Consider the following 25,808-nt stretch of genomic DNA (forward strand, 5'->3'; position numbering starts at 1 on the left):
CTTTCAAATAAATTAGGCTGAAGTGGGTCTGTTTGTCTTAGCTAAAATCATCAAACTTTCTTTAACTTAATGTAATTTACAGGTGATATAGGCCAGTATTCAAGGCTAATATAGGATAATTTTTAAGGCCAAAATAGGCCAGTATTCAAGGCTAATATAGGCCAATTTTTAAGGCCAAAATAGGCCAGTATTCAAGGCTACTACAGGCTAAGTTTAAGGCCAAAATAGGCCAGTATTCAAGGCTAATATAGGCTAAGTTTAAGGCCAACATAGGCCGGTATTCAAAGCTAATATAGGCTAATTTTAAAGGCCAATATAGGCCAGTATTCAAGGCTAATATAGGCTAATTTTTAGGGACTAAATAGGCCAGTATTCAAGGCTAATAAAGGCTAATTTTAAGGCCAAAATAGGCCAGTATTCAAAGCTAATATAGGCTAATTTTAAGGCCAAAATAGGCCGGTATTCAAAGCTAATATAGGCCAATTTTTAAGGCCAAAATACGCCAGTATTCAAGGCTAATATAGGCTAAGTTTAAGGCCAAAATAGGTCTGTATTCAAAGCTAATATAGGCTAAGTTTAAGGCCAAATAGGCCTGTATTCAAGGCTAATATAGGCCAATTTTTAAGGCCAAAATAGGCCAGTATTCAAGGCTAATATAGGCTAAGTTTAAGGCCAAAATAGGCCAGTATTCAAGGCTAATATAGACTAAGTTTAAGGCCAAAATAGGCCAGTATTCAAGGCTAATATAGGCTAAGTTTAAGGCCAAAATAGGTCAGTATTCAAGGCTAATATAGGCCAATTTTTAAGGCCAAAATAGGTCAGTATTCAAAGCTAATATAGGCCAATTTTTAAGGCCAAAATAGGCCAGTATTCAAGGCTAATACAGGCTAAGTTTAAGGCCAAAATAGGCCAGTATTCAAGGCTAATATAGGCTAAGTGTAAGGCCAACATAGGCCGGTATTCAAAGCTAATATAGGCCAATTTTTAAGGCCAATATAGGCCAGTATTCAAGGCTAATATAGGCTAATTTTTAGGGACTAAATAGGCCAGTATTCAAGGCTAATATAGGCTAAGTTTAAGGCCAAAATAGGCCAGTATTCAAGGCTAATGTAGGCTTAGTTTAAGGCCAAAATAGGCTGGTATTCAAAGCTAATATAGGCTAAGTTTAAGGCCAAAATAGGCCAGTATTCAAGGCTAATACAGGCCAATTTTTAGGGCCTAAATAGGCTAGTATTCAAGGCTAATATAGGCTAATTTTAAGGCCAAAATAGGCCAGTATTCAAGGCTAATATAGGCTAAGTTTAAGGCCAAAATAGGCCAGTATTCAAGGCTAATATAGGCTAAGTTTAAGGCCAAAATAGGCCAGTATTCAAGGCTAATACAGGCCAATTTTTAAGGCCAAAATAGGCCAGTATTTAAGGCTAATATAGGCTTAGTTTAAGGCCAAAATTAGCCGGTATTCAAAGCTAATATAGGCCAATTTTTAAGGCCAAAATAGGTCAGTATTCAAAGCTAATATAGGCCAATTTTTAAGGCCAAAATAGGCCAGTATTCAAGGCTAATATAGGCTAAGTTTAAGGCCAAATAGGCCAGTATTCAAAGCTAATATAGGCTTATTTTAGGGCCTAAATAGGCCAGTATTCAAAGCTTATATAGGCTAATTTTAAGGCCAAAATAGGCCAGTATTCAAAGCTTATATAGGCTAATTTTAAGGCCAAAATAGGCCAGTATTCAAAGCTAATATAGGCCAATTTTTAAGGCCAAAATAGGTCAGTATTCAAAGCTACTATAGGCCAATTTTTAAGGCCAAAATAGGCCAGTATTCGAGGCTAATATAGGCTAATTTTTAGGGCCTAAATAGGCTAGTATTCAAGGCTAATATAGGCTAATTTTAAGGCCAAAATAGGCCAGTATTCAAGGCTAATATAGGCTAAGTTTAAGGCCAAAATAGGCCAGTATTCAAGGCTAATATAGGCTAAGTTTAAGGCCAAAATAGGCCAGTATTCAAGGCTAATACAGGCCAATTTTTAAGGCCAAAATAGGCCAGTATTCAAGGCTAATATAGGCTTAGTTTAAGGCCAAAATTAGCCGGTATTCTAAGCTAATATAGGCCAATTTTTAAGGCCAAAATAGGCCAGTATTCAAGGCTAATATAGGCTAAGTTTAAGGCCAAATAGGCCAGTATTCAAAGCTAATATAGGCTTATTTTAGGGCCTAAATAGGCCAGTATTCAAAGCTAATATAGGCTAATTTTAAGGCCAAAATAGGCCAGTATTCAAAGCTTATATAGGCTAATTTTAAGGCCAAAATAGGCCAGTATTCAAAGCTAATATAGGCTAATTTTAAGGCCAAAATAGGCCAGTATTCAAAGCTAATATAGGCTAATTTTTAAGGCCAAAATAGGCCAGTATTCAAGGCTGTTATAGGCTTCATTTTTTCTTATAAAACTTGATATTTATATTATATTATATTATATTATATATTAAGACTAAATTAGGCCGATATTCAAGGTTAATATTGGCCAATATTAAGGGCTGATATAGGAAGACATTTACCGCTTATATTTATAGTAAATGTGGGCCAATATCTACAGCCAATAAGGTAGAAATTTATTTATTTATTGTGGTCATTATTTACAGCTGATTAAGCTGACAGTGACAGATGATATAGGCTTATATTTGTAGACCACATAGGTCGATATTTATACTAATATGGTTGATTATTAGCTGCTGATATAGGCTGATATTTTGAGCCAGTAAAGACGGGTACAGATAGCCAATATATCAGCTGATTTTGGTTCATTATCCCTTTTTGCAAAAATGTTTGTATCTTCAAATAGTGATAAAGTTTTGTGTGCTGATACCAACCCATACAGATATCATGTGACTGCATCCCTAATCAGTTGAGCGTCAGTATTTCTGTCAGTATTATAAGCTATTGCATACATCAGAGTGAGAACTCAGATTTTTCATACCGGTGAACATGGAGACGTCGGCCTCAGTCCCTCTGATTCACTCTTAACTTTGGATCTTTTGGTCATCATGGGGTCAACCGAGCTGCTGACAGCAGGGTCTCCACCAGGGTTCTGAGGACAGGAAAGAGAAGAATTAGGATCAATATGGGTTTCTTTTTCAGCCTCAAATTTGATAATTACAGAAATAAAACAAGTGGTTCCCTTTCTTTATTTTAGATGTCTTTAAATCCCCACGTAAAACAGAAACAGTCACTTGTCATGTCTGAGCCCTCGTCACCCGCTGACCTACATTGTCATTTCAGCTGAGTCACAGCTGACTTCACTCTTTTACTCAAGTAAAACCATGGTAGGAGTGTGTGGGAGGGGGGAAATGATGTGTTCCCCTCTGAACCGTCTCCCGCACAGAGCATTCACTTCGGAGGGGACGCTGCACACGCCGGGGCCGACGCCGCAAATCAAAACAGAGAAACGCAAACAGAATCCACCTGAGGACAAACTGTTTGAACAAGGAGCAGATCTGGTTAAAGAGTTTGTTCAGGCCATGCCAGAGAGAAATACGGGGAGGGTAAAGACAGGGAATTTCCTCACAAACTCACAGAGAAATCACTGGAATTACAACCATTCATCCACCGGTTTATTCTGAACCTCTCTGTGACTGTGAATGTCATTATACCAGACTTGAACCTTGATAGCAGCAGTCACGGGTACAGCTAAAGTCCCGTTCTGTTGCCAGCAGGGGGCGCTGTGTCAAAGTGGAAAATTCTAAAGATGAATGTGTTCTGCCTGGAAGTGTTAGCATGCTTGTGAAGTTTGGTGATGACCGACCGAAGCACAACTCAGTTAAAATGAACTATATTTTTGGCACAGTGCCAAGATTTGTCCTTCGACTTTGGCCCCTGATTATGGCCCTGCACTAGGGTGAAAACTCGAGCCCTGTACAACTTTGGATCTTTCACTTCTTAAGAATTAGAGAAAAAAATTTGGTGTCAATTAGATAAAATCCCTCGGAGGAATTGGTTCAAATTTGACACTTGGAAATTTCCCCAAAATCAACAACATTTTGACCTTTACCCTCTATTATCTCACTTCCTGTACATTTTCTATGAAGACAGTAAACTAGTTTTTTGTTTGTATGAACATGATGCATATGTGTACTGATTTTCATGCTTGTAGCTTAAACCAGTGGGAGGAGCCATTTAAAAAAGTAATCTAGGGGGCACTGTGGAGCCAGTTTTTGATGCACATGCACAAAAGCACCAAAATATATAAGTTTTCACCAGGACTGACTTGTAAATGTTATCGATATGTCTATTTTTACCTTTGACGTCAGGTCGTTGTGGCCAGAGGGGGGCAGCGATGAGAGGCCAAGGCCCGGCTGGCGACTGGAAAATGAGGGCGGCGCCTGGATGAGAGGAGGCGTGTGGCCGAAGGCGCTGAGCCCTCGCTGCTGGGAGAGAAGCTGCTGGTAGGCCATCGGGTTGATGGGATGAGGGAAGGGGAAGGACGGGCTGAGGGAAAGAAGCCAACGTGACTGTGAGAAACACATCAGTCTGCAAGGTTTAATGAGCTTATCAGGATTGGATGTGATTGTTGAGAGACGACACAGAGGTCGATCAAAGATGATGAAAGAGAGAGAGACAGCAATGAAAAGGTAAAACGAGGAGAAGGAAGAAGCGTGCGAACAGGAGAAAACAAACGAAAGAAAACCAAGAGAGGCTAAAAAAGAACTACAAGGATTCAGTTTCCATTTAAAGACTTACCTGATCCCTCCCACCGACAGGTGTCCGTAGGAGCTGCTGGCCGCCGAGCTGGACCGTGAATTGTTGATGTAGGCGACCAGCGAGTTTGGCGAGGTGCGGATCATCGTCTGCAGGTCGATGCTGGCGTCCGACAGCGGCGAGATGGACAGCGCTCGCTTCCTGCTCAGCCGCGGCGTCAGTCTGGGGCTGGAGAACCTCGACACTGTGGACGCAAAGGTGAGTCAGGACTCCATTTCCCAAGGTGCACCTCACCCAGATTTCACTGAGCATGCAGAGAGAGATTTCGCAGCTAAAACATGATCTGAGATTTCTTCTGGTGATGATTATTCATCCACATGTAGCTGCTGCTAATGTGACAGAGGTGATGAATGCTCCACATCCTCCATCCTGACCCCAAATCCCTTCAAATCTGATCCAAAGACATCCTCCGCCCTCCTCAGAGACTCTAACCACTCTCCATCCAAACGAATGACTCCTGAAATCTAAAGAGTCACAGCTCACAACGGCCGTGTCGCTCGCTAACAGGACGGAGGGCTGTGATGGATGTTGCTGCGGCCTCACAGCGACACTCAAACCCCACAGACACAGGACGGCTCTGCCAGTAAGAGCAGAGATTCACTCACGGCTGATACAGAGTAGTGGAGCTGAGAGAGATCCTCGAATAAAACCTCACTGAGGAACAGGAAAGTCTGCTAGGAAAACTCTCCTAACGCTCGGGAAATCTGGTCCAGAGACACAAATTCAACAAATGCCACAAAGCTTTGTCTAAAGCTTTGAGATCCATTATCCACAAATGGAGAAAACTTTAAACACTGGTGAACCTTCCCAGGAGTGGCTTCAGGACTCCCGCAAACTACAGTGAGAGCCATTATCTACAAAAGGGAAAACTTTTGAACAATAGTGGTCCCTCTCAGGAGTTGCTGGCTATTTCTAAGGCTTGGGGACTCCAGCCAACTGTGTAGAGAACCATTATCCACAAGTGGGGAAAACTGTGAACAGTGGTGAACCTTCCCAGGAGTGGCCGGCCTACCAACATGACTCCAAGACCGCATGGACGTCTTATCCAGGAGGTCCCAGAAGAACCCAGAACAATATTGAAAGACCTGCAGGCCTCTCTGGACTAATGAAGGTTTAAACTAACTCAGCATCCCATCAAAACAACATCAGACCAACAGTCAGACGTGGTGGTGGTAGTGTGATGGTCTGGACAAGGACTTGGACCACTAGAACCATGAATTCTGCTCTCTAGAAGAACACACCAGCAAGTCCACCTCTGACTGGACTTGGAGGACTGAAGGTTCTGGAGTGGTCTAGTCAAAGTCTGGACTTAGATCTGACTGAGATGCTGTGGCATGACCTTAAACCAATTAAACCAATTCTGCAAAGAAGAATGGGACAACATTCCTCCACAGGGATGAGAAAGAGTGAATCTCATGTCTGTGAGACCGACTGTAGCAGCGGCTCTGACATCTGCCCACCTCATTAACATTCAGACATGACTAATCAATCTTCCCACAACAGTTCCCTGTAATCACCTCAGATAAACATCGCAGTCGGCCGTGCTCCACCGTGGTAAATGAGGGCAATTTACTGAGGATTGATTTCAGCTGAGAGGAAATGTATGCAGAGCGGCCCGATCGATCTCAAATTTAGATTCAGACCAGGACGGGATATAAACTCTTCTTCTACAGAGGAGGTGAATAAAAACAGTTATTGATAGAATTAAATGTCTTTGACAGTTTTAGGTCATAATACTCTCTAAGAGAGATATTAGGAGCTTAAAAATGTGTTTTTATTTATGATTCTCTGACCTGAATCTGCTGCCAAAATATTTCATAGGTTTATTGTTTCATGGAGAGAATTTCTGAGCAGATTTGTTGGATTGTTGGAGTTGATAATGGCGTTTTATCTTTTTAATTTAGTCATTTATACTCCCCTAAGATAGGCCATGGTAGCAGATAGATCAACAAATACAAACAGGCAGGAGAAGATTAGCCTCCAAGCAGAGACAAAAAATGGGGCTTACTGGGGTCCCGCCACATGGAGGGCCTGTGGAGGTCAGCAGAACCATGGTCCACAGTAAAGCTGTGATAACTGTTTTATATTAACCTGAATAATAACCACTCTGATCAGAGCAACAAAAAATGGATTTTATTTTTAATGCCGTGGTACATTATAGTATTTTTAAAACTAAATTAACTCCTCCTCCTTGTAATTTCAAATGTGTAGTTTTTAGTTATGGACTGTTGTTGAGTATGTATTGTTTTAAATGTTGGTATGTTTGTTTTTATCATTTGTGTTGTTTATTCTTTTACATCTCCTGCCCAGGGACCACAGATGAAAATTAGCTTTATAGCTAACTCTGGCTTGACAGTTTTGTTTTGCATGGCCCCTGTCAAATGAACTGATAAACTAAAAAACTAAACAAACTAAACTTTAGGTAATGACAACGTGGGTGGGAACACTGGACTAAAGTAAGAAAGTAGAAGAAACTGTGACAACTTTAGCCGTGAAATAATTAAATAATTGTAAATCTGATGGTGAAAATGGGTCAAAAATGGTTAAAAACGTGGCAAAATGTCAAAATTAGACAGAGTCAACATCAGACCCCAAAACGTTTGACACACTTTTCAGCTCCTAAATGAGCTAACTGTTAGCCAGGACGCTAGCATCAATGCTAATGATACGGTAAATCCATCAGAACTGCGACGGCCCATTCTCTGGGTTTCAGGGGTCCTTTCTCTGGTTTTTTAGGGGTCCATTCTCTGGTTTTTTAGGGGTCCATTCTCTGGGTTTTTAGGGGTCCTTTCTCTGGGTTTTTAGGGGTCCTTTCTCTGGGTTTTTAGGGGTCCTTTCTCTGGGTTTTTAGGGGTCCATTCTCTGGGTTTTTAGGGGTCCATTCTCTGGGTTTTTAGGGGTCCATTCTCTGGGTTTTTAGGGGTCCTTTCTCTGGGTTTTTAGGGGTCCTTTCTCTGGGTTTTTAGGGGTCCATTCTCTGGTGTTTCAGGGTCCATTCTCTGGTGTTTCAGGGTCTATTCTCTTGGTTTTTAGGGGTCCATTCTCTGGGTTTTTATGGGTCCATTCTCTGGGTTTTTAGGGGTCCTTTCTCTGGGTTTTTAGGGGTCCTTTCTCTGGGTTTTTAGGGGTCTATTCTCTTGGTTTTTTTAGGGGTTCATTCTCTGGGTTTCAGGGGTCCATTCTCTGGGTTTTTGGGGGTCCATTCTCTCGGTTTTATGGGTCCATTCTCTGGGTTTTTGGGGGTCCATTCTCTGGGTTTTTGGGGGTCCATTCTCTCGGTTTTATGGGTCCATTCTCTGGGTTTTTAGGGGTCCATTCTCTGGGTTTTTGGGGGTCCATTCTCTGGGTTTTTAGGGGTCCATTCTCTGGGTTTTTGGGGGTCCATTCTCTGGGTTTTTAGGGGTCCATTCTCTGGGTTTTTAGGGGTCCAGTCTCTGGGTTTTTAGGGGTCCAGTCTCAGGGTTTTTGGGGGACAGTTCTGCAGGCAGGCCTGGTAGCTACTGATGAATACTATGTGGAGCTGCAGCACTTGGCATTTTTGTCTTTCTTCTTAACAACACAGGTTTATGAGAATGTTAGCACAGGTATAAGGCCTCCAATAATTATAGTTTATATAAACCTCCTTTTATTTTCAGATAATGGTGTAAGGTGCCTGTCCCAGCATTATAAAACCATTTTAAAGACGTAGCCTGGTGTGAATCAACCCTTTCTTTCTCTGTTATTTACTCTCACTGCCGTCCTTAATGACTCAAAGAGCTCACAGGTCGTTCCTAAGCGTGTACAAGTCTCTAACATATGTTATCTGGTTAGAAATGAGAGCTCTGAGACTTCAGCTCCTTCCTGGGACGTTTGAATGATGATGGTAGAGATGTAGAGAGGAGAAAAACAGCTCTGTCTCTGGAGAGGGTTTATTAGCTAAGACATTACTGTCTGGTGGGCTGGGACGTTAATTTGGACGTTTAACGAGCTGAAGTTGAGCTCAGGTCGATGCTGATGGGTGGGGGGGGGGCAGGTGTGGAGGGATCAGGTGTGTTTTTTGTTATCAGTGCTCGAGGCGGCTGGTGTAAAGGCGTATTCATCTCTGTTACTTCCTCTCACCTCTGGGGAGATGTGTTTATTAATGTGCCACTTCCCCTGATAAATGGACCAATGGAAAGCCCCCGCTCGTCTCTTCCCCTCCCCCTCCCCTCCCTCCTCCATGGTGATTTATATCAGCAGCCGCCTTCAGAAGAGTGAGCGGTCCTGTGTTTATGCGACTGTGGTCTGTGCTCGTGAACTAAAGAAATCCAGGAGTTGAAGGTTCAAACGCCGCCGCCGCGGCTGGGAAAGCAGAGAAGAAGAGCTCTCTCCTTAGAGAAGCTAGAGTCAGACATTTAGACTACATCAGGAGTTAGACTGCTCTAAAGGTGGTTTTAGCTCTGACACTGTGAGGTTGGACTCATACTTGATTCTGCATCCTGCTTCATCACCAGTATTCTAGCAAACATGGCTGAGTGTGACGTGTGCTAATGAAGAACACAAACAGAAGGTCTGAGGTTGAAGAGAGCATTTGCAGGAAGGTTGTCCTTGTCAGCCACCGTACAGGAGTCTCCTCTGTTTTACAGTAACCTCTCCTGACTAGAGCTGCTCCTGTTAAAGCTAACATCTCCTCTCTCTCCTCTCCAGTGTGGACGAGTGAATGTTCTCACTTTGTCTCACAGTTTCAGAACCAAACACTCGCCGCTCTTGGCAGCTGGAAGGATTTTTCTTCTCACAGTTTCAGTGAAAACTTCATGACGACGTTTTTGGCGAGACAGAGGTGAGCGTGCTCCCCCGTTTGTTTTGGCCCCGCCGTCTGCTCAGTGTTCAGGGCGGATGCACACTAAGTTATGACAGCTTTAGTGAGAGCGGCTGGACGGCTTCACGCTGCTGGCAGCCCGCCGCCGCTCTCAGCGGTCCAGTTTGGCCTCTGTCACCACAACACAGCGGCTCATTCACAAGCCGGCGCTGTGCTGAACCTGCAGAGAGCGTTTGACCCGGCCGATGGCGTGCAGGCTCTCAGCTCTGTGGAAGGAACGCTGGTGCAGCATTAGTCAGGCATGGTTATAGGACACTTATAGGACAGGCAATTATAGGACACTTCAGGGGCCCCTTGTCCAATTTTGTCCACTCATGGGACACTTCAGAGGCCCTTTGTTCAATATTGTCTACTCATGGGACACTCAAGAGGCATTTTGTCCAATTTTGTCCACTCATGGGACACTTTAGAGGCCCTTTGTTCAATTTTGTCCGCTCATGGGACACTTCAGGGGCCCTTTATCCAATTTTGTCCACTCATGGGACGCTTCAGAGGCCCTTTGTTCAATATTGTCTACTCATGGGACACTCAAGAGGCATTTTGTCCAATTTTGTCCACTCATGGGACGCTTTAGAGGCCCTTTGTCCAATTTTGTCCACTCATGGGACACTTTAGGGGCCCTTTGTTCAATTTTGTCCACTCATGGGACACTTTAGGGGCCCTTTGTCCAATTTTGTCCACTCATGGGACACTTCAGGGGCCCTTTGTCCAATTTTGTCCACTCATGGGACACTTCAGGGGCCCTTTGTCCAATTTTGTCCACTCATGGGACACTTTAGGGGCCCTTTGTCCAATTTTTTTCCTTCATGGGACACTTCAGGGGCCCTTTGTCTAATTTCATCCACTGGTGGGACACTTCAGAGGCCCTCTTTCCAGTTTTGTCCTCTCAGATGGTACTTCAGCGGCACCTTGTCAGATGTTGACCAATCAGAGGGCACTCTATCATTTATGACCTTTATGGGCACCAGAGACTTTGGTGGTGATTTCTTAAACAATAGGGCATTAAGTAGGGCACCCCCCCGGCCCCTCTGAGTCCACCAGTGTCTTCAGCTCAGGACAGCTGCTGTCCAGCGCCATCACTGAAACAAGTAAAACATAATATCATTGAAAATAAGCTGTTTAGTCTTCCTGGCCTAGAATGACTTCTCTGTGTAGAATAAGGCCGTCATTTAAGGACTGAGTCAGAGGAAATATTAGATATAAATGCCTTTTTATTACAGGTAAACATTTATTTACTTTCCATGCCCCCCAGCCAAAGGAAATACCCAGAATCCCGTTGGGATCAGGCTGGTTTATTGTATATCTAAAGAGGAAGTGGACTGCAGAGCTGAGCAGGCGGCGTTTTGCTCTCTGGTCTTCATCATCACGCCGTCTTCTCCTCCATCCGGCTCCTCTCAGACGTTTCTCCCTTTTAAGGTCAAGAGCGAGGCGTCCCATCAAAGTAGGCATTTATTCCTCTAAATACACCTGCTGTGACCTGATGTGCCCGCCGATGGCGTCCATATGAGGTGTCGCAGCAGCGGCACAATAAGTCGTCCATGTTTATGGAAAGTGCTGGCTCAGGATGAGGAACACTGAGCAGCCCTCGGCCCGTTCATGAAGGCCCTCGGCCGTTTGAAGTAGTTTGACATGAAAAATGTATACAAGGGCCTTTTTTTATTTATACGCCTCTCCTGTGATCTTTGTTTCATCATCCACCTGAGCGCCACGGCCTGATAGGAATTTCATTCTGCTTAATCAGTGTCAGAGCCGCTGGCTGGACGAGGGGGGGCTGTGAGTGTGGGGCAGAGGTCTGCTGTCCCGTTAAAACATCCACACAGTCATCAATAAACTCTGCTATTACAGCCGGACTAGGAGAAGCTGCCTCTTCACTTCTTTTCAGCTTTTGATTTTTAAAATTCTCCTTTGGCTTTTTTTAACTAATAAAGCGACTGCATGGAGGGCAAAAAGAGCTGAGGACAGAATGGAGCTGCAGCAGCATGCATTTTATTCTCCATTCATTCTAAACGACACACTTACACCCCCTGACAACCCTAGAAACACACAGATACCTGTGTACACTCAAAGTTCATGTGCCTTTTCTAGATGTAAACCTCTCTTAAAGCAGAATAACTTATTAAAGGCAATGGGAACAATGTGGACGGACACATTGGACTGCACCGCTTGGAAAGTCATGTTTGATTCAGGAGAGGTTAAAAGTGGCAAATCATGGAAAAACTGGGTAAGAAGTGGAACCACAGTTGCAAAAAATGTGTTAAAATAGGGAAAAGTGGCGGGGATGGGTAAAAGTTACCAAAAAAAGCAAGAGTACCTTGATGCAGACAAGATGGCCGACATACATCCATACCAGAAGTCTCAACCAGAAGTCTGTAGGTCTAAGGTCAGGCTTAGGCATTAAAACCTGAGTGGTTAGGTTCAGGGTAAGGCAGAGGGGAAGGTGATATATTTGAGATCCAGCACCAAGGGTTAGGCTTAGGCATGAAAAAGACTGACAAACACTGGCAGCTGAGTCCAACACCAAGAAGAAACTTCCGCTTGGGACTTCTGGCATGGATTGGATGTATAGTGACGCCCATGTCGGCCATCTTGAATGCAGTTGGGTCCCTCTCAAAAAAAGTGGTGAAATTGGGTTAAAATTGGCAAAACGTCAGCAAACACAGGTTAAAATAAGATGTGAGTGGTAAAAATGTGTTTTAAGTGGCAAATAAAGAGTTTCAGAGTGGTAAAACTGTGACCATAATGAGTCAAAAAGGACATCAGGTTTCAGAGATGGGTTAAACCAGGGAAAAATGCAGTGAAAAAGGTTAAAGTTCTAAAACAAGTGGTAAAAACGGGTTATATGTGGTAAAAGTGAGTTAAAGTTGCAAAAAAGAGGAAAAAAGTTGTGATGAAAACGGTTTAAAGTGGCAATGAAGTTGTAAAAAATGGTTAAAAAAGGGACAAAAGTAGGTGAAATGTTTGGAGTAAAATGTTTGAAAGTGGGTTAAAAGTGACGAGGAATAGGTTAAACCAGTGGTTCGCAACCTTTTGTCTTTGAGCCCCCAGGACCAACAAAAAAAAAAAGAAAAAACAAACAAACAAACAAACAAAAAAACAATGATACTTTGTGGACAAAATTGACATAAATTTAAATTATTTTTGTGTAAATCCAAATAAAATAGCCCTTAACAACATTGTTTTATCCAAAAATCATTGTATGAATTATTCTTAGGTGTTCCACCATGATTCCTCTTAATATGTACAAATTTAATTTTAACAACCTCAGGGCATACAGAGCCTCGCGCCCCCCTAGGGGGGTCACAGACCCCAGGTTGGGAACCAAGGGATCAAACTGTGCAATAAAGTAGTGCAAATGGCTTAAAGTTCTAAAAGGGGAAATAAGTGGCAGAAAGAGGCAGAAGAGAGTTAAAGTTGCCAAGAAAAGGTCAATAGTGGTAAAAAGATGTTCAAAGTGGCAAAACTGACAAAAATGGGTAAAAATAAATGTTAAATAAATGTTAAAACAGGGACAAAATAGTGAAAATATTTAAAGCTTACAAAAACTTGTGAAAATGGGTTTAAAGAGACTTTATAAATGGTAAAGAAAAAATTTGCAAGATGGGTTAAAAGCGACTAAGTTGTAAAAGTGGGTTAAAACTGAGTTTGACACACTTTTTAGCTCTATGATGAGCTAACTGTTAGCCAGGATGCTAATGATCCAACACACATGCACACACATGGGAAATCAGTCACAAGTGGGGAGGGTCCATCTCTTATTTCAGGGGCCCAGCCGGGGCCCAGTGGCAATGGTTCTGACATCATGGCTGATAAACAGATCTAAACAGCAGTAGAGAGCGAATGATGTGGCTGATTAGGGACAGTAGGAAGGAGGGAGTGGGCGTGGCTTCTCCCCCTGATATCATAAAGACATGATGTCATCCATACTGTGTTTTTAGCCTGTTTATCTCAGTTTCCTCCATTATTCTTCATCTACAGGTCTACGTTTATGCTCCTCCCTCTCTCTCTTTCAGCTCTGTTTTTGTCCGTTCGGCTGCTCAGTGCTCCGCCCCCTTAACCCTTTAGACAATCTGTCGGAGCTGGTTGGGTAAAACAGACGGTAAATTTTCTGTTAGCTAAACTCTAACGTGATTTCACAGCCCCCACCCCAGTCTCAGCCTGTTTGTTACTCACCGTCGATGGGAGTAATGTAGTCCGACAGGTGGGCCCCCGCCGTGGCCCCGGCCCCCTGCATGAGCAGCTCGCTGTAGGGGCTCCGGTGGCTGGCCATCAGGTGGTAATACTCGGCCGGACTGGCCCCCGGAGGAGGAGGAGGGAGCCCGAAGAGACCGCGCTCCTTTAAATGTTCGTGGGTCACTGTGAGGGAGGAGAGAGGGGGGAGGCGGGGGTGAATTCCTGCTCTGGGGATCCCTGAATGGACCGAGGGGCCAGCAGGGCGGGGTTGGTGATGTGCAACGGCCCGTGTAGGTGCTCCCACCCCCACCCTGTCCCCCAGACCTCTGTTGGTCTGTCCGAGGGAAATATTCAGCTACACACAGCTTCAACACCACTGAAAGATTTTCACCTGAACTTACACCAGAAAGACTGTCTCTAAGGTTAAGACTGAATATTTTTACCAGAGAGTCACAGACCGAAGGCCCACAGTGTCATCAAACCCTGAAAAGAAGTTTCTCCTAAATATTTAAGTCTGACTTTTGGAGTCCAACCACGGGAAAGACAGCAGTGAGTGACTCTCAAAGAACAGACGTCACGGTACTGAAATCAAACCTTCATGGCCAAATCCATGACCTCATCCTTTCTTCTGTCTTTAACCAACATTTATCAGACACTCAGACACAGGCAGGCATGCATCACAGACATGGCTACGAGATTTTCAACCTTTACCTGTCCGAGGCTCACCTACGATCAAACCACAGTCTCTATAAAACATGTTACTGCAACTAAACTAGATCCATACAAAAGTCTGTATAAAACATGTTACTGCAACTAAACTAGATCCATACAAAAGTCTGTATAAAACATGTTACTGCAACTAAACTAGATCCATACAAAAGTCTGTATAAAACATGTTACTGCAACTAAACTAGATCCATACAAAAGTCTGTATAAAACATGTTACTGCAACTAAACTAGATCCATACAAAAGTCTCTATAAAACAAGTTACTGCAACTAAACTAGATCCATACAAAAGTCTCTATAAAACATGTTACTGCAACTAAACTAGATCCATACAAAAGTCTGTATAAAACATGTTACTGCAACTAAACTAGATCCATACAAAAGTCTGTATAAAACAAGTTACTGCAACTAAACTAGATCCATACAAAAGTCTGTATAAAACATGTTACTGCAACTAAACTAGATCCATACAAAAGTCTGTATAAAACAAGTTACTGCGATTAAACTAGATCCATACAAAAGTCTCTATAAAACAAGTTATTGCGATTAAACTAGATCCATACAAAAGTCTCTATAAAACAAGTTACTGCAACTAAACTAGATCCATACAAAAGTCTCTATAAAACATGTTACTGCAACTAAACTAGATCCATACAAAAGTCTCTATAAAACAAGTTACTGCAACTAAACTAGATCCATACAAAAGTCTCTATAAAACATGTTACTGCAACTAAACTAGATCCATACAAAAGTCTGTATAAAACATGTTACTGCAACTAAACTAGATCCATACAAAAGTCTGTATAAAACATGTAACTGCAACTAAACTAGATCCATACAAAAGTCTGTATAAAACATGTTACTGCAACTAAACTAGATCCATACAAAAGTCTGTATAAAACATGTTACTGCGATTAAACTAGGTCCATACAAAAGTCTCTATAAAACATGTTACTGCAACTAAACTAGATCCATACAAAAGTCTGTATAAAACAAGTTACTGCAACTAAACTAGATCCATACAAAACTCTGTATAAAACATGTTACTGCAACTAAACTAGATCCATACAAAAGTCTGTATAAAACAAGTTACTGCAACTAAACTAGATCCATACAAAAGTCTCTATAAAACATGTTACTGCAACTAAACTAGATCCATACAAAAGTCTGTATAAAACATGTTACTGCAACTAAACTAGATCCATACAAAAGTCTGTATAAAACATGTTACTGCAACTAAACTAGATCCATACAAAAGTCTGTATAAAACATGTTACTGCAACTAAACTAGATCCATACAAAAGTCTGTATAAAACATGTTACTGCAACTAAACTAGATCCATACAAAAGTCTCTATAAAACATGTTACTGCAACTAAACTAGATCCATACAAAAGTCTGTATAAAACATGTTACTGCAACTAAACTAGATCCATACAAAAGTCTGTATAAAACAAGTTACTGCAACTAAACTAGATCCATACAAAAGTCTGTATAAAACATGTTACTGCAACTAAACTAGATCCATACAAAAGTCTGTATAAAACATGTTACTGCAACTAAACTAGATCCATACAAAAGTCTGTATAAAACATGTTACTGCAACTAAACTAGATCCATACAAAAGTCTGTATAAAACATGTTACTGCAACTAAACTAGATCCATACAAAAGTCTGTATAAAACATGTTACTGCAACTAAACTAGATCCATACAAAAGTCTCTATAAAACATGTTACTGCAACTAAACTAGATCCATACAAAAGTCTCTATAAAACAAGTTACTGCAACTAAACTAGATCCATACAAAAGTCTCTATAAAACATGTTACTGCAACTAAACTAGATCCATACAAAAGTCTGTATAAAACATGTTACTGCAACTAAACTAGATCCATACAAAAGTCTCTATAAAACATGTTACTGCAACTAAACTAGATCCATACAAAAGTCTCTATAAAACAAGTTACTGCAACTAAACTAGATCCATACAAAAGTCTCTATAAAACATGTTACTGCAACTAAACTAGATCCATACAAAAGTCTCTATAAAACATGTTACTGCAACTAAACTACATCCATACAAAAGTCTGTATAAAACATGTTACTGCAACTAAACTACATCCACACAAAAGTCTGTATAAAACATGTTACTGCGATTAAACTAGATCCATACAAAAGTCTGTATAAAACATGTTACTGCGATTAAACTCGATCCATACAAAAGTCTCTACAAAACATGTTACTGCAACTAAACTACATCCATACAAAAGTCTGTATAAAACATGTTACTGCAACTAAACTAGATCCATACAAAAATCTGTATAAAACATGTTACTGCAACTAAACTAGATCCATACAAAAGTCTGTATAAAACATGTTACTGCAACTAAACTAGATCCATACAAAAGTCTGTATAAAACATGTTACTGCAACTAAACTAGATCCATACAAAAGTCTGTATAAAACATGTTACTGCAACTAAACTAGATCCATACAAAAGTCTGTATAAAACATGTTACTGCAACTAAACTAGATCCATACAAAAGTCTCTACAAAACATGTTACTGCAACTAAACTAGATCCATAAAAAAGTCTCTACAAAACATGTTACTGCAATTAAACTAGATCCATACAAAAGTCTGTATAAAACATGTTACTGCAACTAAACTAGATCCATACAAAAGTCTGTATAAAACATGTTACTACAACTAAACTAGATCCATACAAAAGTCTGTATAAAACATGTTACTGCAACTAAACTAGATCCATACAAAAGTCTGTATAAAACATGTTACTGCAACTAAACTAGATCCATACAAAAGTCTGTATAAAACATGTTACTACAACTAAACTAGATCCATACAAAAGTCTCTACAAAACATGTTACAGCAACTTAACTAGATCCATACAAAAGTCTCTATAAAACATGTTACTGCAACTAAACTAGATCCATACAAAAGTCTCTATAAAATATGTTAGTATAACTAAACTAGATTCATACAGTCGTTGCATGTTACTTTGGCTGAAGTTGCTGTCTTGCTGTAATAATAACTCGGATTGGTAGGAAGTCCTTACCCAGATATGTCTTAAAGCACGCCAGCATGCTACCTCACTTTACTCTTACTCTTTCACCCCTCTGCACCCTACTCTTAAAGAATGGTTGGAATCGCCACTTTTTAACAGCTTTTCTCCCTCATTATGTAACATCAGGCATTTAAAGACAACAGAGATACAATGGTAAATAAACTGCTTTAACATTTCAATGCAAGAAACATTCTTTGAACTAATATTTCTAACTTTGATCTCATAACTTTGATCTCATAATTCTGACTTTGATCTTATAAGTTTGATCTCATAATTCTGACTTTGATCTTATAAGTTTGATCTCATAATTCTGACTTTGATCCAATGACTATGGTTTCAGAATTCTGACTTTGACCCAATACCTTTGATCTCATAATTCTGACTTTGATCCAATGACTATGGTTTCAGAATTCTGACTTTGACCTAATACCTTTGATCTCAAAATTCTGACTTTGATCCAATGACTATAGTTTCAGAATTCTGACTTTGACCTAATACCTTTGATTTCAGAATTCTGACTTTGATCTACTAACTTTGATTTCAGAATTCTGACTTTGACCTAATAACTTTGAGCTCATAATTCTCACTTTGATCTAATTACTTTGATCTCATAATTCTGACTTTGATCTAATACCTTTGATTTCAGAATTCTGACTTTGATCTACTAACTTTGATTTCAGAATTCTGACTTTGACCTAATAACTTTGAGCTCATAATTCTCACTTTGATCTAATTACTTTGATCTCATAATTCTTACTTTGATCTAATAACTTATATTTCAGAATTCTGACTTTGATCTAATAACTTTGATCTCATAATTCTGGCTTTGATCTAATAACTTTGATTTCAGAATTCTGACATTGATCTAATTACTTTGAGCTCATAATTCTGACTTTGATCTAATAACTATAATTTCAGAATTCTGACTTTGACCTAATAACTTTGAGCTCACAATTCTTACTTTGATCAAATTACTTTGATCTCATAATTCTGACTTTGATCTACTAACTTTGATTTCAGAATTCTGACTTGGATCTAATAACGTTGATCTTGTAATTCTGACTTTGATCTAATAACTTTGATCTCATAAGTCTTACTTTGATCTAATAACTTTGATCTCATAATTCTGACTTTGATGTAATAACTTTAATTTCAGAATTCTGACTTTGACCTAATAACTTTGAGCTCATAATTCTCACTTTGATCTAATTACTTTGATCTCATAATTCTGACTTTGATCTAATACCTTTGATTTCAGAATTCTGACTTTGATCTACTAACTTTGATTTCAGAATTCTGACTTTGATCTACTAACTTTGATTTCAGAATTCTGACTTTGATCTAATAACTTTGATCTTGTAATACTGACTTTGATCTAATAACTTTTATCTCATAATTCTGACTTTGATCCAATAACTTTTATCTCATAATTCTGACTTTGATCTAATAATTTTGACTTTGATTTCAGATTTCTGACTTTGATTTCAGAATCCTGACTTTGATCTCAGAATTTCGACTTTGATCTCAGGTTTCTGACTTTTTTCCCTTGACTTAAGGAAATTATTTGTGTCTATTAGTTTTATTTTTATTTTACTATATTTATCCATGTGTTCATTGTAAAAAGGTTTAAAGTTTAATAAAATTTTATAATTTAAACAGAGAGTGAAGAATTAATCGGAAATCTCCATCCGCCATCCTCTGTCTCTCCTTTAGTTCACCTGGCTCATGTTGGCATTAATATCTGAACCCAGTGTAGCGCTTTCAACCTGTCAGAGCCAATCAGAGTTTGGTATAAATTTGTCTTCCACCTCTAGAATCCCCTTAAACTTAAAGATGCTGGTCTGCAAAGCAACCACGCCCTCCTGTTTTCACCTCCTGCCCTCGTCCCCTCAGCGATCTTTCAGACCACATTATGGATCCGGACGTAACACAAAGCAGACGTCCCACTCCAGCTGACTCCATGGCTGATGGAGCGGCTCCTTCAGGATCACATTTCCACCTTAAGAACTTCTGAATAATCAGGAAAGACGGAGATAAAAGCCAGAGCTTTTTCCGAATTGAATGAAACTCTTTGGGGAAATGTGATGGAGAGCAAACCCTAAGCTTACAACTGGAGCTGATGACAGGGCTCTGTCCTAAGTTTTATGTCAGATGTTTGTGAGGAAGAAGGTCACCTGGAGCGCATAAACCCTCTGATTTTAAACCAAGGCCAGGTCTCTCCTGGTACTCTTGCTTTTATCACGCCCAGATCTGATCCACAGACGCTTATTTAAGTTTAAAAGCATTGGCACATTACCACTGACAGACTGTAAAAGAAGATTTATATCCCCTCCCGCCGCCCCGCTCCAATCTGTTATTGTAATTCAGGGCTGAGGAAAGAGTTGTCATCGTGTACCGCTAAATTTTCGGGGGGTGGTTAAGTATTTGCCAGGATGGGTTTTCCTTTTATCAACCTCCACAGATTTTTCTTTAAAGGTTCCCCTCTTGGTATCAGAGCTCCTGGGAGCACGGTTCAAGGTTTCCCTCACTGAAAAGACGGTTCATGTTTGTATGTTTCAGCCTGCGATCCCTTTATCCTGCTCCCAGCCCAGATCTCTGGTTTTAGAAAGACTCTTAGTCTTATTCAGCCATGCAATCCTCAAAAATTTAGTTTAGACCTGTTTTGACAAGCACGATAAAGAAGTTTAATTATATCTATATATATTTATATAAGTCTGAACTCACAGTCAGCAGGGCTCAGTCCTCTGGCTGCAGAGATCATGGACAGGGTGGGGCTGCCGTGCACTGAGCGTAGGTAGTGTTCCATGTGAGGGTTGACGTACGGGTGAGGCGGGCTGAAGGGAGACTCCCCGGTCGCCACAGCGGCGGGCGAGAGGCGGATCAGGGAGATATCGGAGATGACGGGGCTGCCGGCCAAACCTGCAGGGCTGAAAAAAGGGAAGAATGTGACTTCTTGAACCAGTTTTTGCAGCTTTGAGGGAAAAGTCCTGGGCTTTATTTGCTGGAACAGAATTATTTGCATCCAAAATATCTAAAGACCTTCACCTTACACCACGATGAAAGCCATGAGTTATCGTCTAACAGTGTAGTCATGGCAATTATTTGTTTGCCATTAAACAGGAAGTAGTCGGGGGTAGAAATAGTAATACAGCCATGAAAATTGCTTAAAATGAATTTTAAAAAAATCAGCCCCTGCACTCTGTTCAACCAAGGAACTTTAAATTTAACACACATATTCAGCATGACAGGACCTACAAAAAAGCCTCTTTGACCCCTATTGCCAAATCAACAGGAAGTCCACCATTTTGAATTTTTGCTATAAAAAAAAGGAAAACTAAGCTATTGACAGGGATCACTCTAAAATGAACTTCTCAACGGGGGTTCTTCCCATCCTCTTGAAATTAAGTTTACTGCTAGAAGAGACCTTTGTGAGATAAAGTGATACATCTCGTGTTCAGAGCTCAAAGAACGTTGCCATGGCAGCCCCTCAAACTTTGATGTCTCACCACAGCACAGAATGCAGTCCTTTCTATAAAATTGGGGAAAAATTCTACCTGGGTGCCAAAATCCATCTAAAAATTGTTTTCTAACATGCTTAAATTGTCATCATCCTATGATGCAAAGCTCACAGATTATACGCCACTGAACAGGAAGTAGTTTTAGAAGGGCTTATACTGCTTGTACTGCCATAAATGTTAATAGAAACCAGCACAACATGACAGCAGTAGGTTTTTAAACATTAATTTCATCCATGATAATTATCCGATGGCGTCAGTGCTGCAGCCCCGACATGCACGAAGGTGTTCAGTTACCAAAATGTGCAGTGAACTTTTAAATCAGACACTAAACAAAGACTTACTGTAAATTAAAATCAGTGCAGTTGTTCATCTTTGACATTAACCCTTTGTATGTTTGAGGCTGAAGAGTCCTCATTGGCATGCTCCGACCACCTGAAACACTCGACAGACTCCTCTGGTGATCGTCTTCAGCGATCTGCACACCTGATCCTCTGAGCCTCCACCTCCGTGTACACAGGCGGCTTTAGGAGTGAGATCACGTCTAAGTCGTCTCTGTATCGAGCGTTTGATCTGAGACAGTCGGAGGAGCGGGGTGAGCGCGGGGCCACGGGGAGGGACGGAGTGTTGTATGACGAGGTGATGCTTCTGCCCGCGGGGAATTTGGAGAAAATATGAGCCTGATTAAAGAATGTAAAGCTGACACCTTCCTTTTTAAAGAAAGCAGAGTAAAAGTGGGATGAAAATGGGATTTCTAGCCTTTTCTGCACCCAGAAGCTCAAAGTTTGCTCATGTTGTCACCGTTTTTAGATCCCTTATTTCACTTTGCACGCCTTCTTTATGAAAAATACACCTTCTCCGTCGTCTAACATCCAACAAAAGCTTCGTTACAGCTCAGATTGTTGTGTTGCATCAGGGCACAGAGCAAAGATCTAAAACCATAACCATCCCCACAGTGAATAATGGAAGCTCTCATCATGTAGCAGCCAGCAGGTGAGGCGTTTGTTTATCGATACTCTGCCTGCATCAAGAAAAAAACAGCAGAAATCTCAGTGAAGGAGAGGGCACACTAAAGATCATCATTTCATATTCACAGATTCTCACAGACGCTGGCTAGGGGGGAGTTTTTCGGGCGTCTGTGTGGCGCTGGGCGAACACAAAGCTCAGGCTTTGGAGCGTGACTGTGTTCGGCGCCGGGCAGCAGGCTGAGGCAAGAGGGGGTATTTCCGACTCTCCAGGACGGGGTCTAAGGCTTTAAACTTTGACAAATACAGCTTTATTTTCTCACAAGTCTTTAAACCTCGGCATATTTACATATAAAGCTCTGACTGCGCTCAAGATTCCTCCTGTCCGTTCTTTAGTGAGCATGCTCTCATTTATTTAAACATGCCAGGGTCTAAATGACCACTGCAGCAGTGAAACTGGTTTATAAGGGGGATAAAGGGGAGAGCTCTCTGAGGCCCTAGGGTCATGGAGGTCAGCAAAACCCTCAACTATTAAAAAACTGTGTTTTATTTTTAATGTGAATAATAATCACTCTGATCAGAGCAACAACAGTGGATCTTATTCATTAATGCTGTTGATAAATACAGTCTTTGTAAAGGTCTTAGCCCTGTCTCTGAAAACACAATGATAACACAATGACAATGATAACAGTTAGGAGTAATGTTAGAGTCAAGATGACACAAAAATTAAATAAGTTTAAACTTATGAACAGTGGCAGAAACAGATTAACAGTGGAAACGTGGTAAAAATTGGTTAAAAAAGGAAAGACGTGGTAAAAGTTGTTAAAAAATGGCAATATGAAATAATTCAACATCAAACAGCAACAGTTTCAAACACTTTCAGCTCTAAAATGAGCTAACTGTTATCAAGAACGCTAGCACCAACGCTACTGATCCAACACACATCCACTGATACATAAACTGGGACTGGGTTTGAACAGGCCCACTACTGGGTTTTTAGGGGTCCATTCTCTGGGTTTTTAGGGGTCTATGTTCTGGGTTTTTAGGGGTCTATTTTCTGGGTTTTTAGGGGTCTATTTTCTGGGTTTTTAGGGGTCTATGTTCTGGGTTTTTAGGGGTCTATTTTCTGGGTTTTTAGGGGTCTATGTTCTGGGTTTTTAGGGGTCTATTCTCTGGGTTTTTAGGGGTCTATGTTCTGGGTTTTTAGGGGTCCATTCTCTGGGTTTTTAGGGGTCTATTTTCTGGGTTTTTAGGGGTCTATGTTCTGGGTTTTTAGGGGTCTATTCTCTGGGTTTTTAGGGGTCTATGTTCTGGGTTTTTAGGGGTCCATTCTCTGGGTTTTTAGGGGTCTATTTTCTGGGTTTTTAGGGGTCTATGTTCTGGGTTTTTAGGGGTCTATTCTCTGGGTTTTTAGGGGTCTATTTTCTGGGTTTTTAGGGGTCTATGTTCTGGGTTTTTAGGGGTCTATTCTCTGGGTTTTAAGGGGTCTATTCTTTGGGTTTTTAGGGGTCTATTCTCTGGGTTTTTAGGGGTCTATTCTCTGGGTTTTAAGGGGTCTATTCTCTGGGTTTTTAGGGGTCAATTTTCTGGGTTTTAAGGGGTCTATTCTCTGGGTTTTTAGGTGTCAATTTTATTTTTGGTTTTAAGGGGTCTATTCTCTGGGTTTTTAGGGGTCTATTTTTTGGGTTTTTAGGGGTCAATTTTTTTTTGGTTTTTAGGGGTCCATTCTCTTGGTTTTTAGGGGTCCATTCTCTGGGTTTTTAGGGGTCTATTTTCTGGGTTTTAAGGGGTCTATTTTCTGGGTTTTTAGGGGTCCATTCTCTGGGTTTTTAGGGGTCTATTTTTTGGGTTTTTAGGGGTCTATTTTTTGGGTTTTTAGGGGTCTATGTTCTGGGTTTTTAGGGGTCTATTCTCTGGGTTTTTAGGGGTCTATGTTCTGGGTTTTTAGGGGTCTATGTTCTGGGTTTTTAGGGGTCTATTCTCTGGGTTTTAAGGGGTCTATTCTCTGGGTTTTTAGGGGTCTATTCTCTGGGTTTTTAGGGGTCTATTCTCTGGGTTTTAAGGGGTCTATTCTCTGGGTTTTTAGGTGTCTATTTTCTGGGTTTTAAGGGGTCTATTCTCTTGGTTTTTAGGTGTCAATTTTTTTTTGGTTTTAAGGGGTCTATTTTTGGGGTTTTTAGGGGTCAATTTTTTTTTGGTTTTTAGGGGTCCATTCTCTTGGTTTTTAGGGGTCCATTCTCTGGGTTTTTAGGGGTCTATTTTCTGGGTTTTAAGGTGTCTATTTTCTGGGTTTTTAGGGGTCTATGTTCTGGGTTTTTAGGGGTCTATTCTCTGGGTTTTTAGGGGTCTATGTTCTGGGTTTTTAGGGGTCCATTCTCTGGGTTTTTAGGGGTCTATTCTCTGGGTTTTTAGGGGTCCATTCTCTGGGTTTTTAGGGGTCTATTTTCTGGGTTTTTAGGGGTCTATGTTCTGGGTTTTTAGGGGTCTATTCTCTGGGTTTTTAGGGGTCTATGTTCTGGGTTTTTAGGGGTCCATTCTCTGGGTTTTTAGGGGTCTATTCTCTGGGTTTTAAGGGGTCTATTCTCTGGGTTTTTAGGTGTCAATTTTTTTTTGGTTTTAAGGGGTCTATTCTCTGGGTTTTTAGGGGTCTATTTTTTGGGTTTTTAGGGGTCAATTTTTTTTTGGTTTTTAGGGGTCCATTCTCTGGGTTTTTAGGGGTCTATTTTCTGGGTTTTAAGGGGTCTATTTTCTGGGTTTTTAGGGGTCCATTCTCTGGGTTTTTAGGGGTCTATTTTCTGGGTTTTTAGGGGTCAAATATCTGGAATTTAAGGGGTCCACTTTCTTGGTTTTTAGGGGTCCATTCTCTGGGTTTTTAGGGGTCCATTCTCTGGGTTTTTAGGGGTCCATTCTCTGGGTTTTTAGGGGTCCAGGCCTGTTTGTGGACAGGCTTGTTTGTCATTAGAATAATGAAGATAAGGTTTAGAAATGAGACAGAGTCAGTCTCTTTGACAACCTTCGTCTCCATCCTGCCCTGACCAGCCGTCCCATCTTTTCTGATATTCAGACTCTTCGTCTCTCCAGCGTTAATAAAAACACATCTGGCTGATGTGAAACAGCTGAAATATGTCGCTGATGTTGATGAAGGAAGTGAGTGTTAGCGCTGTGGAACAGCTGACGTGATAATAAAGCCTTAATGAGGTGACGGACTTCACAGCTAAAGTCAGTCTCAGAGTCTACATGAAGACTTGGTCTGGATCTGAGGTCCTGGTGTAGTTACAGAAATGTTAAATCAGAGCCTTTACTGTCCCGTTAGAGTAAACCAGTCCTGCAGCAGGCAGACTGAAGCATCAGTGAGGGTCTGGTTTTAGAGATCTGGGTTCTCAGATCAATAGGAAGATCCAGACTGCAGCCAGTGAAGCCGGCTCAGAGGTTAGTGATCGAGGAGGTCAAAGTTAACGTGGAATCCTCTCCTTTAGTTCTTCCCTGCCTCAGAAGTGTTTGTTTCTCTGTATTGGCTCCTCTCTCTCTGCATGTGTTTGTGTGTGTGTTTGTGTGTGTGTTTGTGTGTGTGCAGCGACACCAGAGATGAATTACGGCGTGACAGTGAGTCTCGTCTCCTGTGTCGGGCTCGGGGAGTGCTCTGATTTAGATAAATCACGCCGTCCAGCGAGCGGCTGAATAAACTCCCACTGTAGGTTTACGAGTCGGACGCCTCAAACTTAACACCCCCCCCCCATACCCCGAACGCCTTCCTCCTT

The 25,808-nt window shown here is 41.1% G+C and overlaps 1 protein-coding gene across 2 annotated transcripts in view; it reads right to left on the reverse strand.

The window, feature by feature from the left end:
• LOC121506035 (zinc finger protein GLI2-like) overlaps positions 1-25,808 on the reverse strand; it is a 107,823-nt gene that overhangs the window by 22,651 nt on the left and 59,364 nt on the right. For both annotated transcript variants that reach the window (XM_041781524.1, XM_041781525.1), the window contains exons 4-8: positions 20,295-20,497; positions 13,760-13,942; positions 4,735-4,936; positions 4,293-4,482; positions 2,975-3,085 (exon numbers count right to left, since the gene is read on the reverse strand). In XM_041781524.1, the coding sequence (XP_041637458.1) occupies positions 2,975-3,085; positions 4,293-4,482; positions 4,735-4,936; positions 13,760-13,942; positions 20,295-20,497 (889 nt within the window). The remainder of the gene's footprint in view (positions 1-2,974; positions 3,086-4,292; positions 4,483-4,734; positions 4,937-13,759; positions 13,943-20,294; positions 20,498-25,808) is intronic.

This window comes from Cheilinus undulatus, linkage group 24 (genome assembly GCF_018320785.1).
Source record: "Cheilinus undulatus linkage group 24, ASM1832078v1, whole genome shotgun sequence".
Taxonomy (NCBI): domain Eukaryota; kingdom Metazoa; phylum Chordata; class Actinopteri; order Labriformes; family Labridae; genus Cheilinus; species Cheilinus undulatus.